The 12230-nt window shown below is 43.7% G+C and overlaps 1 protein-coding gene across 2 annotated transcripts; it reads left to right on the forward strand.

The window, feature by feature from the left end:
* The first annotated feature begins 3267 nt into the window (after window positions 1-3267).
* Window positions 3268-12230, forward strand: SDHAF4 (succinate dehydrogenase complex assembly factor 4). 2 transcript variants are annotated; one of them, XR_014582940.1, is made up of 5 exons: window positions 3268-3426; window positions 5864-6016; window positions 8716-9157; window positions 10320-10473; window positions 10558-12230. XR_014582940.1 is itself a non-coding variant. In XM_083832497.1 (3 exons), exons 1-3 carry the CDS (start codon window positions 3387-3389, stop codon window positions 8823-8825), a joined length of 303 nt encoding a protein of 100 aa, XP_083688623.1. In that variant the 5' UTR covers window positions 3268-3386; the 3' UTR covers window positions 8826-12230. The 2 variants fall into 2 exon arrangements, 1 of the variants encoding a protein (XP_083688623.1); XM_083832497.1 differs by having other exon boundaries at window positions 8716-12230.

Genomic DNA, 12230 nt, shown 5'->3' on the forward strand with positions numbered 1-12230 from the left:
GTGGTTTTGCATTTGATATGGTTTGTTAATACAGTCTTTGTAATCCGTTTTCTTCTCTGTGGTTTCCAAGTTTCAGCTGAGCACCTGCAACTTGGCAATGTGTCCACTTAAGAGGCTTTTATTAGAGTTGGGTTAGGCAAGTGCTTATGACACAAAGATACCTTAAATACATTCCCCCTCTAACAAGGTCTAGCTTTATTAATGATTCTTATATTATGACGGTGCTACTCTGTTTTAAATATTTAAATTGTGTTCTGACATCTCGACTGTCTTTTGTTTAAGAGTATTCCAGTAGCTTAATTTTTAATATCAGTTTAGGGAGGTGGATCTCCAAAATATTCCTTGATTCACCATGATGAAGTTAAAATACTGTGAGCACGGAACTATTTAGACATTTCTGTCACTAGTGAGAAATGTTTTTGTTGGATCTCTCTGGAAATCCAAAAGTGTACGTCATGCATTTGTGATTAGCAAAGCAGAAATATTCTGCACTGTAGCCACTTTTTTTCTTGACTTCTTTTTTAATACTTGAGCCCATTCATTTAAGCAGTCTTGAATCTGGTTTGTTCTTTAAGGGAAATGGATGGTATAGAAAATCATATGATATTTGCACGTAAATTCTTCATGGAACAGGGCAAATGAAGAGAATTTCTTTTTCTCTCCCCTACTGTGTATTGCCCAGTGCAGTCTGTTTGTAGTCTGGGAGCCCTCTCACTACTGTAGCCTTCGTGGGGGCTGTTTGACATCTTGAAGAACCAAAGGAATGGCCACTACTTCTTTTTTGTAAGACAGCACTGAGTGGCATGATGACCCCAGTGTGTCCTTGAAGTGCATTTATTAACTGTATGGTATGCTTGCAGTTGCTGTCTGAATGACACGTGCACTCATCCATGTTTTGGATAACTCTGTGCGTGTTACACAGCATACTCCCCCTACTCCTGCGTATTCCTACTGTCTATTTACTAGACAGAGTATAGATTCATATGCATAATTAATTCAGTGTTGTGATCCAACGCAGCCATAAAGTGCTCCATCTCTCCCCTCTTCTGTTTTGAATCAGCTTCATCTTCCTGTGGTGATAGCAACCTCTCCTCCATGCAGGTATTGTACAACCAGGATTAGGCTGCATCAGATGCTGCTTACGGAATGGGAGTTAAATACTAGGGTTTTTTCACTCCTTTAGGGAGCTGCCAGTCTCTCAATTCCTGAAGGCAGTATGTTGCTCCTGTTATTCACAAAGCTCCCTGTGATATTATTAGGACAACATTGTGTAAAATGACTGTGTCTGAAAGTTTGCTTGTGTGTAGTGTATATAAATTAATTCCTTGGTTTGTGTTTGAATCTTCTATCCAAATTAAACGTTCTGATCCTGCGGATCTGGATACTGATTGGGGGAAAAAAAGATCATTGTGGAAGTCACCAGGCTTTGCAGCAGAGCCCAGAATTTCCATGTTGGTGGAAAATTTATTCTGTAGCCACAAAACACTCTTCATTCCAAGCTAATCTTATCAGCACAGCCCCAACCAGGTATGTTGTTCTGACAGCTAAGGTTTCTTGACTTGATCAGAAAGGAAATGCTCAGAGGGAGCCTTAGGAATCGGCACATCTGTTGGTGGCATGTGACAGTGGTGGATGTGGTGCTTTCCTGACAGCACTCATGGAAAGCTTATGTTCTGGCTCATCTGAATTGACCTGCTGGCGGAGTATATGTTAGCTCCAAGTCTCCTATTCCCTGCTTTTTAGAACAGCAAAATAAATAATACAATATTGTTTGACTCCTCCTTGCAAGGCAAGCTGGAGAGTAAGTGAGAAATGATCAGTTAATGGGGGGAGGGAAACAACAACAACAACAGTTTCTTTTAATCACGAAGTGGCAAATTCCTGTGGCGCGTGCTAAATTTGTACTTACCTATGTTCAGATTCGCAACCTTCTCAACCACAGGATCTAGAAATACACAACTGAGGAGTAAAATGTGCATTTCGCATTTTTACAGGAATACAACAAATAAAGCATAGAAAATAATGCTTTGAAGACCTCAGCTTATTTTTTGGTGGAAGAATAGTTCCTAACTAATCCTACATTGCTATTTTATCCTTAACATTTGGGAATGCATGTCAGCATGATTTTCATGGAATTGCTTTAAGCTCTCAGTCAACAGAGCTTACTGCTACTTGGTACCTACAGACAGCTTGGTATGAGTATTTTTAAGGTAAGGATTTCATGATAGCAAGTGCATACATGATTCGTTGTTGAACTTGTCATAGACCCGTGGGCTTTTTCCTTGCTGCTTGTGGTCAGAAGAGCATTTTTCCTGCACGAACCACCAGTATTACTTTTTTTTTCTTCTAGTCTAGAAGCTCAGCATCTTGCTGTTAGAATAAAGTAAAGCGTTTCCCATTATTTTCAGTCTCTAATGTCCAATTAACCATGTTACAAGAAGCTTATTGAGAAAATGTCACACAGAAGGCAGTCAGTTAAATTTAATCACTTTCAGCGTGTAGGCATTGCCAGTTGTAGCGCAATAAACCCAGCGGAGCATGGCTGTTAATTTACTTTCTTAAACTGTTCAAACACAAAATGCTATTTTAGACTCCATGAATGGCTGAGTGAGTGAGTTATCTTCTGTGGCTTTGTATCTGTCGACAGAGTTTTGAATTCTCTTTTATGGAGGAGCAAAGTTAGCTGGAGATGGTTGGAGTGCGACAAAAATGTTAGTATGCTCAAAAGAAATCGATTGGAGCTAAATAACTGGAACTCCACCCTGTATGCCCAGATGTTATCTGCTCCAGGCTTAGGTTTGTACTGACTGTAGAGTGTTCAGAGCACTTTCTCAGTGTATAGATTGGAAAAATTAAAAGATGTGGTCTGAAATACTCCTCCTGGGTCAGTGACTGGGCTGCGTTGCTCGGTTTCTTGCTGCCTTCTTCCTACCTACTCAGGTGCAGAAAGAGGTGAGAGAGGTCAAATTTATTAAATAATGAAACAATTATGTGAGGGGGGGAAAAAAGGGGAAAGGCATGGCAACCTTAAAGTTCTATAGCCTTTGATTTATGAGGACAAAGCCAGCCTGTAAATTAGTGCTGTGGTGCCAGCCTACTTCCCTTATGGAATCATATAGATCGTTTGGGGTTGGAAGGGGCTTTAAAAGCAATCTAATTCCAACCCTTCGGCCGTGGGCAGGGACGCCTCCCTCAGACCAGGAGGTCTCACGTCCCAGCTACCTTCCGCGTGTTATTTCCGCGCTGTATTTTAACTATTTTTATTTGTACCCGCCCTGGCCGGCCCCCCGCTTCCCGCCCCTCCCTCAGCGCCCAACGGCCGCCGCGCCAGCCCCGCCCGCAGCCGTTGCGCACGCGCCGGGCGCCTGAGGCGGCCTGGGGGGGCCATGGCGCTGCGGCTGCTGCGGGGCGCGGCGGGGGCGGCCAGTAAGCGGCGGGCGGGCGGGGCGGGGAGAGGAGGGGAAGGGGGTGAGGGGAGGCCTGGGGGTCTCCCCGGCTTCTCCTCCTCCTCCTCCTCTTCCTCACGCAGGGGCGGGGGCGGTTGCCTCGGTGGCTGAAGGGCGCCTGAAATGGCGGCGGGGGCAGGGGCCTCGCTCTGCCCGCGGCTGGGGGGGGGGTGAGGGCGCGAGGGGGCCGCCTCGGCGATCTCTGCCCCGTGCCCGGTGTGTGAGGGGCGCGGGCGTGCAAGGAGCCCCGAGCGGTGGGCACAGGGCGGCGGATCAGGGCCCTGCCTTCCCCTCCGAAACGTGAAGCTCCCGGCGGCCTCCTGCCGCGGGGCTCCTGAAGCACCCACCCGGCCGTCGCTCCGAGTCTGTGGTGTCCTGGCTAACGCAGAGACCTCCTGCAGGCTTAGTTTGCGAACGAGTTGTTTCTGAGGAGGTGGAAGTTCTAGAGAGCTCTGTAGCCTCCAAGAAACGTAGAGTAAGAAGCATGAATGTCCTCCACAGCCATGATTTTAATTTGGTAGAACTAGATGTGTTTTGGGTATTATGGATGTTGGCTGTGCAGCAGCTTAAAAGACGTGGGATTTTCAACTTCTTTTTAAATTCAGCCCTGTAATTAAAACATTGCGTGGCTTTGTGACTGCCCGCAAAGGAAGAGGGAGATCAAGGGCAGTTTGCAGAATGTGCTGTACTGATGAGGTTAGAATCATAGAATATCCCGAGTTGGAAGGGACCCATAAGGATCATCGAATCCACCTCCTGGCACCCCACAGGTCTGCCCAAAATTTTAGACCATGTGACTAAGTGCACAGTCCAGCCGCTTCTTAAACTCCAACAGGCCTGGTGCAGTGACTACTCTAGGTTGGTTGTTCATCGTGCCTTTCTCAGAGGCACTTAGTGTTGAACTTCTCTCGCCTCTGTGTCAAGAAGAATACAACTTGGTCAACAATAGCAAGTATTACAAATAGGAAAATTTGATTTTGTCTCTTCTGTGCTGAGATAATCGATTTCATCAGTAGCTTCATCGGACTTCTGTTTGAAGTTAGACTAGAGTATCAGCCATAATTTAGTTTTCTAAATAGCTTCTCTTTCACCTTGCTGAAGAGCCAGTTGACTGGCAGGAGTAGAAGGATCCAGTGTACGGATGAGAATTAAATTCCTCCCTGTTCATAATCCACTATGTCATAGCTAAAGGAAAAAAAAATAGATTCCTTTGGGGCATTGGCAGTGGTTGGTATGGTTTTTGTGACCGTAGGGTTTAATCTTAAGGTTGTGGTATTTTGGGATGAATAGATGCAGATTCTGGCAGTGCAGGTGGATTGTCGTTTGGTGTCGGGGAGGCGAATCCGTGCTGCTTGCGGAGGCTGCCTGGTGCGGTCTCTAGCACGGTGGGATAGTTCTTCGCAGTGCTTTGCACCTGGGGTGGTACCGGGAGGATTTCTGCTTGAATCCTTAAGAAAGGTCAGAGTCCCTTCAGGCACATGTCCACAGTGGACAAGAACTACTCTCTAAACATACGCTGTCTATGGACATTTGGCTTTTTAAACGATTGTGGAAATAGCGTTCATTTTGAGAGGTTTTGAAAGTAATTTTTAACTTGTTAATGACTTCTGAATTTTTTGTGACTTATAGTATCTGTGCACCTCTGTTTTTAGACTACTTAACAGAACTTTGAGGTGTGGCTGATAAGCTTTCTTCTACATTTGTGTTTAAAAATTGTTAGTAGGTCTTTGTTAAAATAAGTAACTTTTTTTCTCTTTAATGCATTTGCACAATTTGCAGGTGTATACGTGAATGCAAATGTGTTTAAAGTTTGTCCTGCTTTTGCCTACCAGTTTAATTATTTTACCATCCTAAACAAAGCCCATCTATTCTGTAGCAACTTCCAGGAATACCTGTTACTAAGGGAACAAAGGTTTTGTTTTTTTTTTTTTTTAATACTTTCCTTTGGGAAGGCAGAAGGTTTTTCTGACTAAAAAGCTGCTGGAAATGAGCCAAAACCTGGAAATCAGCTGGTTTCTTGGGGAGGATAGGATTCTTCCAGGAAAACAGAATGTACTGGTCTGTGCTAGCACAACTACTATTTAGAGTCTAAAATACAAGAAGGTAATGATGAAGAGAAGTTCAAGCAGTTTAAAATACACTGTTTATGTGAACAGAGTTACACAACTAACACAGTTTTCCCTGCATGTGTTTCTAGGACTGAAAATAAGAGTCTGTGCTGATTTCTTAGGTGGCTGGGAGTTGAGTTTTGAACTAATATTTGGAGGGCTTTTTCCTGGCCTCCCCTCCCTAGTTTCTGAAGTTAGATGGTTTTTTTTTCCTTTTTTTTCCCCCCCCCAGAGGTTCTCTAAACAGTGCTAGAACTGTTCAGTGTTAAAGCCTCACATTTACGTTACACATGTCTGTTCATTTGACAGGGTCACCGGTTCTTTGCAGCTCTCTGAGGAGCACCAGCTCTAACACAGGAGGAAGACCTGAACCCGCTAAGCAGGCACTTAAGAAACCAAAGTTACCAGTAGGTCGATTTGATGAACCGGAGGAGTCCAGTATAGAGAGGGAACCCCTGGAAAGTAAGTCATGTTTTACCAAATTGAAAGCTGTGTTTTTTAAAGTAGAGATTTTGAGATGTTGTGCTGATACATGCTTATGAAGAGGGATAGGTGTTCAGCACTCTTCAGAATCACTTTCTGGGCTTAACGGTTCTGAAAACGAATGGAGATGGGGCAGTGGTGACAAGTCACAACAGAGGATGTATGAGCAGAAACTTCTTCGAAACAAGGGCGGTCAAACGCTGTAGGAAGTCGCCCAGCGAGGGTGCCGCTAAGGGTCACTGGGGTGGCCAGCATTAGTCTGTTACCGTATAGCTCTAACCGATGGTGGTAAACCCATGAGGGCACCCGCTACTTTTTGTTATCCAAAAAGTCAGTTCTGTTTCTTAGTCCGCAGAAGATTCCTGACCTGTGCCATATTTCGTGGTCACCGTTTCTTAGCCTTGCACAGTGTTTTGAAGAGCAACAGCAGATGCAGTTTCCTGAGCCCCTCGGTGGGGCCGGGGGCCCTGATGAACTGCGGCTGCTGGGGCTGTGTTCCCCTGGCCTTAGTGCAGGGAGCCTGGCAGCCCCAGGTGCCAGATGTGTCACTGCCGAAAGCCAATGGAAGCATGCGCTTATTTATCAGACAGGAGAGAGAGAGAATCTATTTCCCTCTCGTTTTGATGAGCCATCTTTCCTTAAGTAAAAGTGCTGGGCAGACCTGATCTTACACACCAGTGTGCTGTTCTGTCACTGTTTGTTCACCAGTAGCGATAGCCCATGTTTGTCCATTCCGAGGTCTCCAGGACAAGCTGTTTCAATATAGCAATAGATCCCTGTGAACATCCAGGTGACGGAACGACTGAAAAATTATAGTATGGTCTGCAAAATGTTTGCAGGCAATTTCAGATCGACTCACTTGAGCATTGACTCAGAGTTGTTCTGTAAGCAGTGTTTAATTCTTAATTTCTTGTTCTTTTATTTCCGAGGAAATAAATGCCATCAGTGCTTCATTTAAAACAAATGCCTAAATATTATCTTTTGCTTTTGGCTTAAGTGTTCTATATTTAAAGCAAAATTTAAGGTTTCTTTTGGCTTTAAATGTAGTTGTACTTGGGTATTTTTACGCATAACATCAGTTTGTTAGGATGCCCGCTACCCATTGTATCCTTGATGGCTACTAGAAAAAATGTGAGGGTTTGAGATGGCTGTTCGCGATTCCCTCTGCCGTGTAGCTATCATGGAGAAACCGTCTGGCCTTCTGTGTCCACTGTCAGCACAGTAGTGCTTGCGTATCAGGATGATGACATCTACGGGATAATGCAAGATGCTTTTGTGCTCCTTGAGCTGTGGGGAGTACTCGAGTACTTGACATTCCCTGTCAGGGTCTGTGTGAGTGTTCAAACAGGCATCACAGCATGTCATCGCGTATCGCCTGTAGCCATAGGAGTCTTCCTCTGTCCCTGCCCTTTTTCATCGCTCTCCAGGATTCCTGTTGTCTTCTCGCGTTCTCAGCCCTGCTCCTTGTTACTTGCGTCCCCACCAGCGCTGGCTCAGTGACGCAGCAGAGGGAGCCCAGAGCTGGGTGTACAGGAAGGTTCTGGAATCACCATGGCAAGGGGGTGTGGGGTGCAGAGAGCTTCAGAGCACTTCGCAGCCTGCCGCAGAATGAAAAAATACCCAGCCTAGGGTGGTGCCGTGCCAGAAAGTAACTCCTCCGTGGCTTGGCGATGCCTGTGCAGCCGTCCCTGGGTTACTGTGAAGAGAGGGCCCCGTTACGGGAGCACCGAGTAGCACAAGACTGCCGGGGGTGGAACAAAGCTGCGTGGCGGTAAGGGCAGGTGGCGTCAGGGAGGTGTTGGGGGCGTGAGCTGAGCGTGCAGCTCAGCACAGAGATTTTGGAGTCCCGTTCACACCCTGCTCAGGAAGGGTCCCACCCTCTCCTGAAGGGGCATCACAGGGACTTAGCAGGCTTATGCTCAGTTTTAAAAGGTAAAAAGTCTAGTTTCAGTTATCTAGGATTTCATAGTACCTTCTAGGATGGTGGTATTTAGTCTGATGTTGGTAAATCTCAACATGGTATTTGCTGAAAAAATACCATCCATGACAACATGGTGTTTTAAGTCCAAGAATTACAGAATCTCGACTGAAGTTCTCACACCTGTGAGTCTAAAATCAGAAACCTAAACAAACACAGACAACGACCTGATATTTTAGATGCAGCAAACGTACGTACAGCATACCTGCACGATGCCCGTTCTTACTCCGAATCCACTGTGGAGCTTTGGACATTGAGTTGCTTTTTTGTTTGTGTGACGGAATTTGATCATACTTTCCTGACTGTAGCCACAAAACTCTGAAATGACTCTTTTATTGCTCTGGGAAGTGCTTAACTCAAGGTTGCCTTTAAAAACAAGATAATTGATTTTGCGTTGAAGTGTGGACTGAGAGGCAAAGCTTACAGCTGATGACAACTTTCTATTTCACAGAACGGCTGGGGTTGGCAGGGCCCTCTGGGGGTCCTCTGCTCCGGCCCCCTGCTCGAGCAGGGCCCCTACAGGTCTCCAGGGAGGGAGGCACCACGATGTCTGTGCAACCTGTGCCGGTGCTCTGTCACTCACACAGTTTAAAAAAAAAAAAAGTGTTCCTGATGTCCAAAGAGAACTTCCTTTGTTTCAATTTGTGGCCATGTTTGTCAACATTACAGGCATGTTAATGAATTTTCCCTGTCATTCTAGAGTTCCCTGATGGAATCAATCCTACTACAAAAGAGAGGGGTGGACCTAAAGGCCCTGAACCGACACGTTTCGGAGACTGGGAGAGGAAAGGACGTTGCATAGACTTTTAATGTGTAAATGTATCAATATTGCTAATAATGTTCCTATGAAAAATATATCATGTATAGAAAAACCTCGACTAGATTTGCTGTGAAGCTTCTTGTTGCTGTCATGTTTGTGATGAATTTTCTGAGAGATATTTTATGTAAATAAACACAACGTACCAATTTTGGGAGCTGTTACTTGTATGTGCACCTGATCTTCAATAATATTTATCCTGTGCCAGTATGAACGCAGGCATAGCAATGTGGAGGTGGCAGAAAAGATAGAGATGTCTGTTTGAAAACTGGCTAAATGCTGCTTGGGGGAAAAAGGAACATTTTCTCACACCTTAGGGTCAAAGGTGAGTATTAGATAAGATGATCTTAATATTGTAGGCCTTTAAATATCGCTAGTGTACCTGGTGTGGAGCTGAACACCTTTCAGTCAGATTGAACTCAGTCACTTGTTCAGGAATTTGCCTGGTTGTAAAATACTTGAGTAGAGTGTGAGCCTACCGCTTCTGTATTATTAATATGAGAATAAGCTGACATTATTAAAACATCTCAACATACTAACGCTCCAGGTATTTGCTGTGGAAGCTCTTTTTGGTAGACTAAACAAACTGATTTTCTCTAGTCCTCAACAACGGAAAGTGTTTGTTCATTTTTTTCACCCCTTTGTGTTTCCTTCCCTGTGCTTTGCTGATTTCCCAACCTCTTCACTTCCGCTCTGCGCTCCCTGGCTTATACGTTCACAATTCCTATTGCCTGCTTTTGCCATAGCATCACAGTGGGCATTAAAACTGAATTAAAGGGTTTTGGAGAGCACAGTACAGTCTTCCATTTTATGGCCTAAATTTCTCTTTCCTATACAAATATTTTTTTTGTGCCTTTTGCTATGCCAAAGCAAGTTCTACCTGACTGACAATCAGCTTCAGGCATGATTTATGTTGTTCTGCATTACTCAGGCTCTGTAAGAATGTACCAATTCATCCACTTTTGCCTTTTGCATGATTTTATTAAAGCACCAAAGTGTGTCCTTGTACAGATCAGTAAAACCTCCCTAAAAACCCACCTGACCTGCGGCCAGTGGTGAAGCTCCTCCTCCAAATCTGTCAGTTTGGATACTGAGTGTGTATTTTGTTAATGTAGTATCATGCTGGTTGTGGATTAAGATGTTTGACTCACTGCCATGATGCCCTACAAAAGTATCATGTCTGTTTGGTTAGGTTTATCAACCAAATATCTCACTGAAGAACAAAATGAAGTTTATTAAAGCCTATTTTTTTTCATAAAGGGTGTTAACTAGTGGCAATTATATTTTTGATCCCTTAATCTTCTATAAATTCTGCAGCACTGCTTGGATACTGGAAAATCAGTCTGTATTTACCCGATTCTTTCTTGTTGTCCTTCTGTAGTACAACAGCTACATTTTCCCAAAATCTATTGAATTTCCAAGTTACCTAAAAATGCACTGGGTAAACTTATTTAATATACGGTGTTTATTAAAATGTCTATTTCTAGTGTTGCTTTGCCTCTTCAGTTGCTAGTAGAGGGGAAAATATGTCACCACCCAACACACCACCTACTTCTCACATACGAAGCAGAAATTTTAATTGGAAACTTCCGCCTTTTCTGCATCATTACCAATAGGCTTAACGTCTTAATTAGTGAAGAGGCAAGAACACTACTGCAGTTATTTTACTTTTGCATTCTGAATCTTACCCATGGGTTGTTGCACGATTTCATTATCTCTTGCCAGATTTTGCCTTCCCCAGCACAAGCTCTGTGAATGTTTATCTTGTTCCACTTCTTGGTGTTCTTGATACTCGGTTCCAATTGCTGCCTTCATCACCGACAGGTTTCTGGCTGCAGCTGTGCTTCTCTCTGGTTACAGAACAGCACTTTTTGGCTAGTGTATAAAAAAATCGTTCTTACCTGCCTATGGTTTTATTTTTCTGTTGTCACCTTTGTGATTAAGAGCTAGATCTACCGATGTTTTTTTGCAAAAGGAGATCCCCATGTCAGAACTTGCGACCCATCCCATTTGTTGCTATCCTTGAGGAAAGTAAAATCGCTTGTTTCCTCCCTGACGTGAAGGCTCTTCAGGCACCTGTGTGTCCGCCTCCATCCAGGTGGTGGCTGTCCCTGCCTGAGCCACAGGCAGTTGTTTGCCACGGAGCTCGGGCGAGTCCTAGGCACTCCCTGTCTGCATGCACTGAGTTCCTTCATTTGAAAGCTTCTTCTGAAAGCGCTGTCCGTACCAACAAGAATGCCTCAAAAAGGCATGGATTTTATTTTTTTTTGCCTTCCAAAACCTAAAAAGCTCCTAACCAATGTAAATACAAGTTGTCAATGGGTAGGCGCTCAGGAAATAGAGGATACCTCTTCAACATTAAGGAACAGGCCTTCTTCACCACCTCCCAAGTCCGTGCTGCTAACTACCGCGTATTTTTTTAATTTGGTTCGGGAATGTATCAATAAGAGAGGAGAGGCCAAATGTTTGGGCAAAATAAATGGCCACAAGGCATATGCCAAGGAGCTTTTCGGTCTGGCAATGGGGCATTTACCAAAGGAGCCCTGGGCTCCTTTATTGATAAGTTCAAAATATTGTTTTGTGGTGTTGCAAGATCCCTGTCAAAACCAACAATGGTTTCAGTGCAATAACCAACATAATGACATTGCAGGGTGTAAATGATAATTTCTGTTTGGTTTTCTTGCAATGTCTGCAGTTGTGAAAGAAGCACTTCAGCACTTTTTCAGTGCTGTCTTCCTGCTCTTTCCAGATGAATAATATTAGCAATTCACTATGATGTAGCATAAGGGTAAAGCTATGACTTGTGGCATTAGCTATAAGATTAGCCATAAAGGTATGTCTTTATTGTAAATACCAATTAATCTATCTTTGTAGCTCTTTTTTGTTGGTATAAGAGGGTGGAAAGCATCAGGGGTTTTATTCCTTTTCTGTTCTCTTAAATTTCTGTGAGACAAAGAGTTGTTCTGCCTGGGTAAGCAAGATCTTGTAATTCTGGAGGATGCTTGTTGCTCTGTCTTTACTAAAAAGCTGCATGTTGCTTTTCTGCAGTAGTTTTTCATCGTTAAACTTCTTTCTGCTAGTTTGTTTACATACATTCAGTGCATTATTAAAATTATGAAGCCTATATTGTTCTAAGGAATTGCTCTGTAATTACTTTGTTACAAAATATATGAAGTTGCACTCTGCAGTTAAAATGTTTGCTATATGTTGTCATGTTTGGAAAGTATATATTTCAGTGCTGATTCTACCGAGTTAAAATGCAAGGTTGTATTATATAGTTGAATGAGAGTCAAATTATCCTGTCTCGTAGCAGATGTGTTTAAAGGACTGTGGAATGTTGTTATAAAACTTCACTGCTTGTTTAGTTGACTGCAATAAATGGATCACAAGTACCATCA

Source organism: Anser anser (assembly GCF_964211835.1).
Source record: "Anser anser genome assembly, chromosome: 3".
In the NCBI taxonomy this organism is placed as follows: domain Eukaryota; kingdom Metazoa; phylum Chordata; class Aves; order Anseriformes; family Anatidae; genus Anser; species Anser anser.

What these genes read in the sequence shown, in the direction of transcription:
- SDHAF4 (XM_083832497.1), top strand. Translation starts at nt 3,387, where the DNA reads ATGGCGCTGCGGCTGCTGCGGGGCGCGGCGGGGGCGGCCA. An exon ending in GGGCGCGGCGGGGGCGGCCA is followed by an intron (nt 3,427 to 5,863) that starts GTAAGCGGCGGG and finishes TTCATTTGACAG; the next exon opens with GGTCACCGGTTCTTTGCAGC. An exon ending in AGAGAGGGAACCCCTGGAAA is followed by an intron (nt 6,017 to 8,715) that starts GTAAGTCATGTT and finishes CTGTCATTCTAG; the next exon opens with AGTTCCCTGATGGAATCAAT.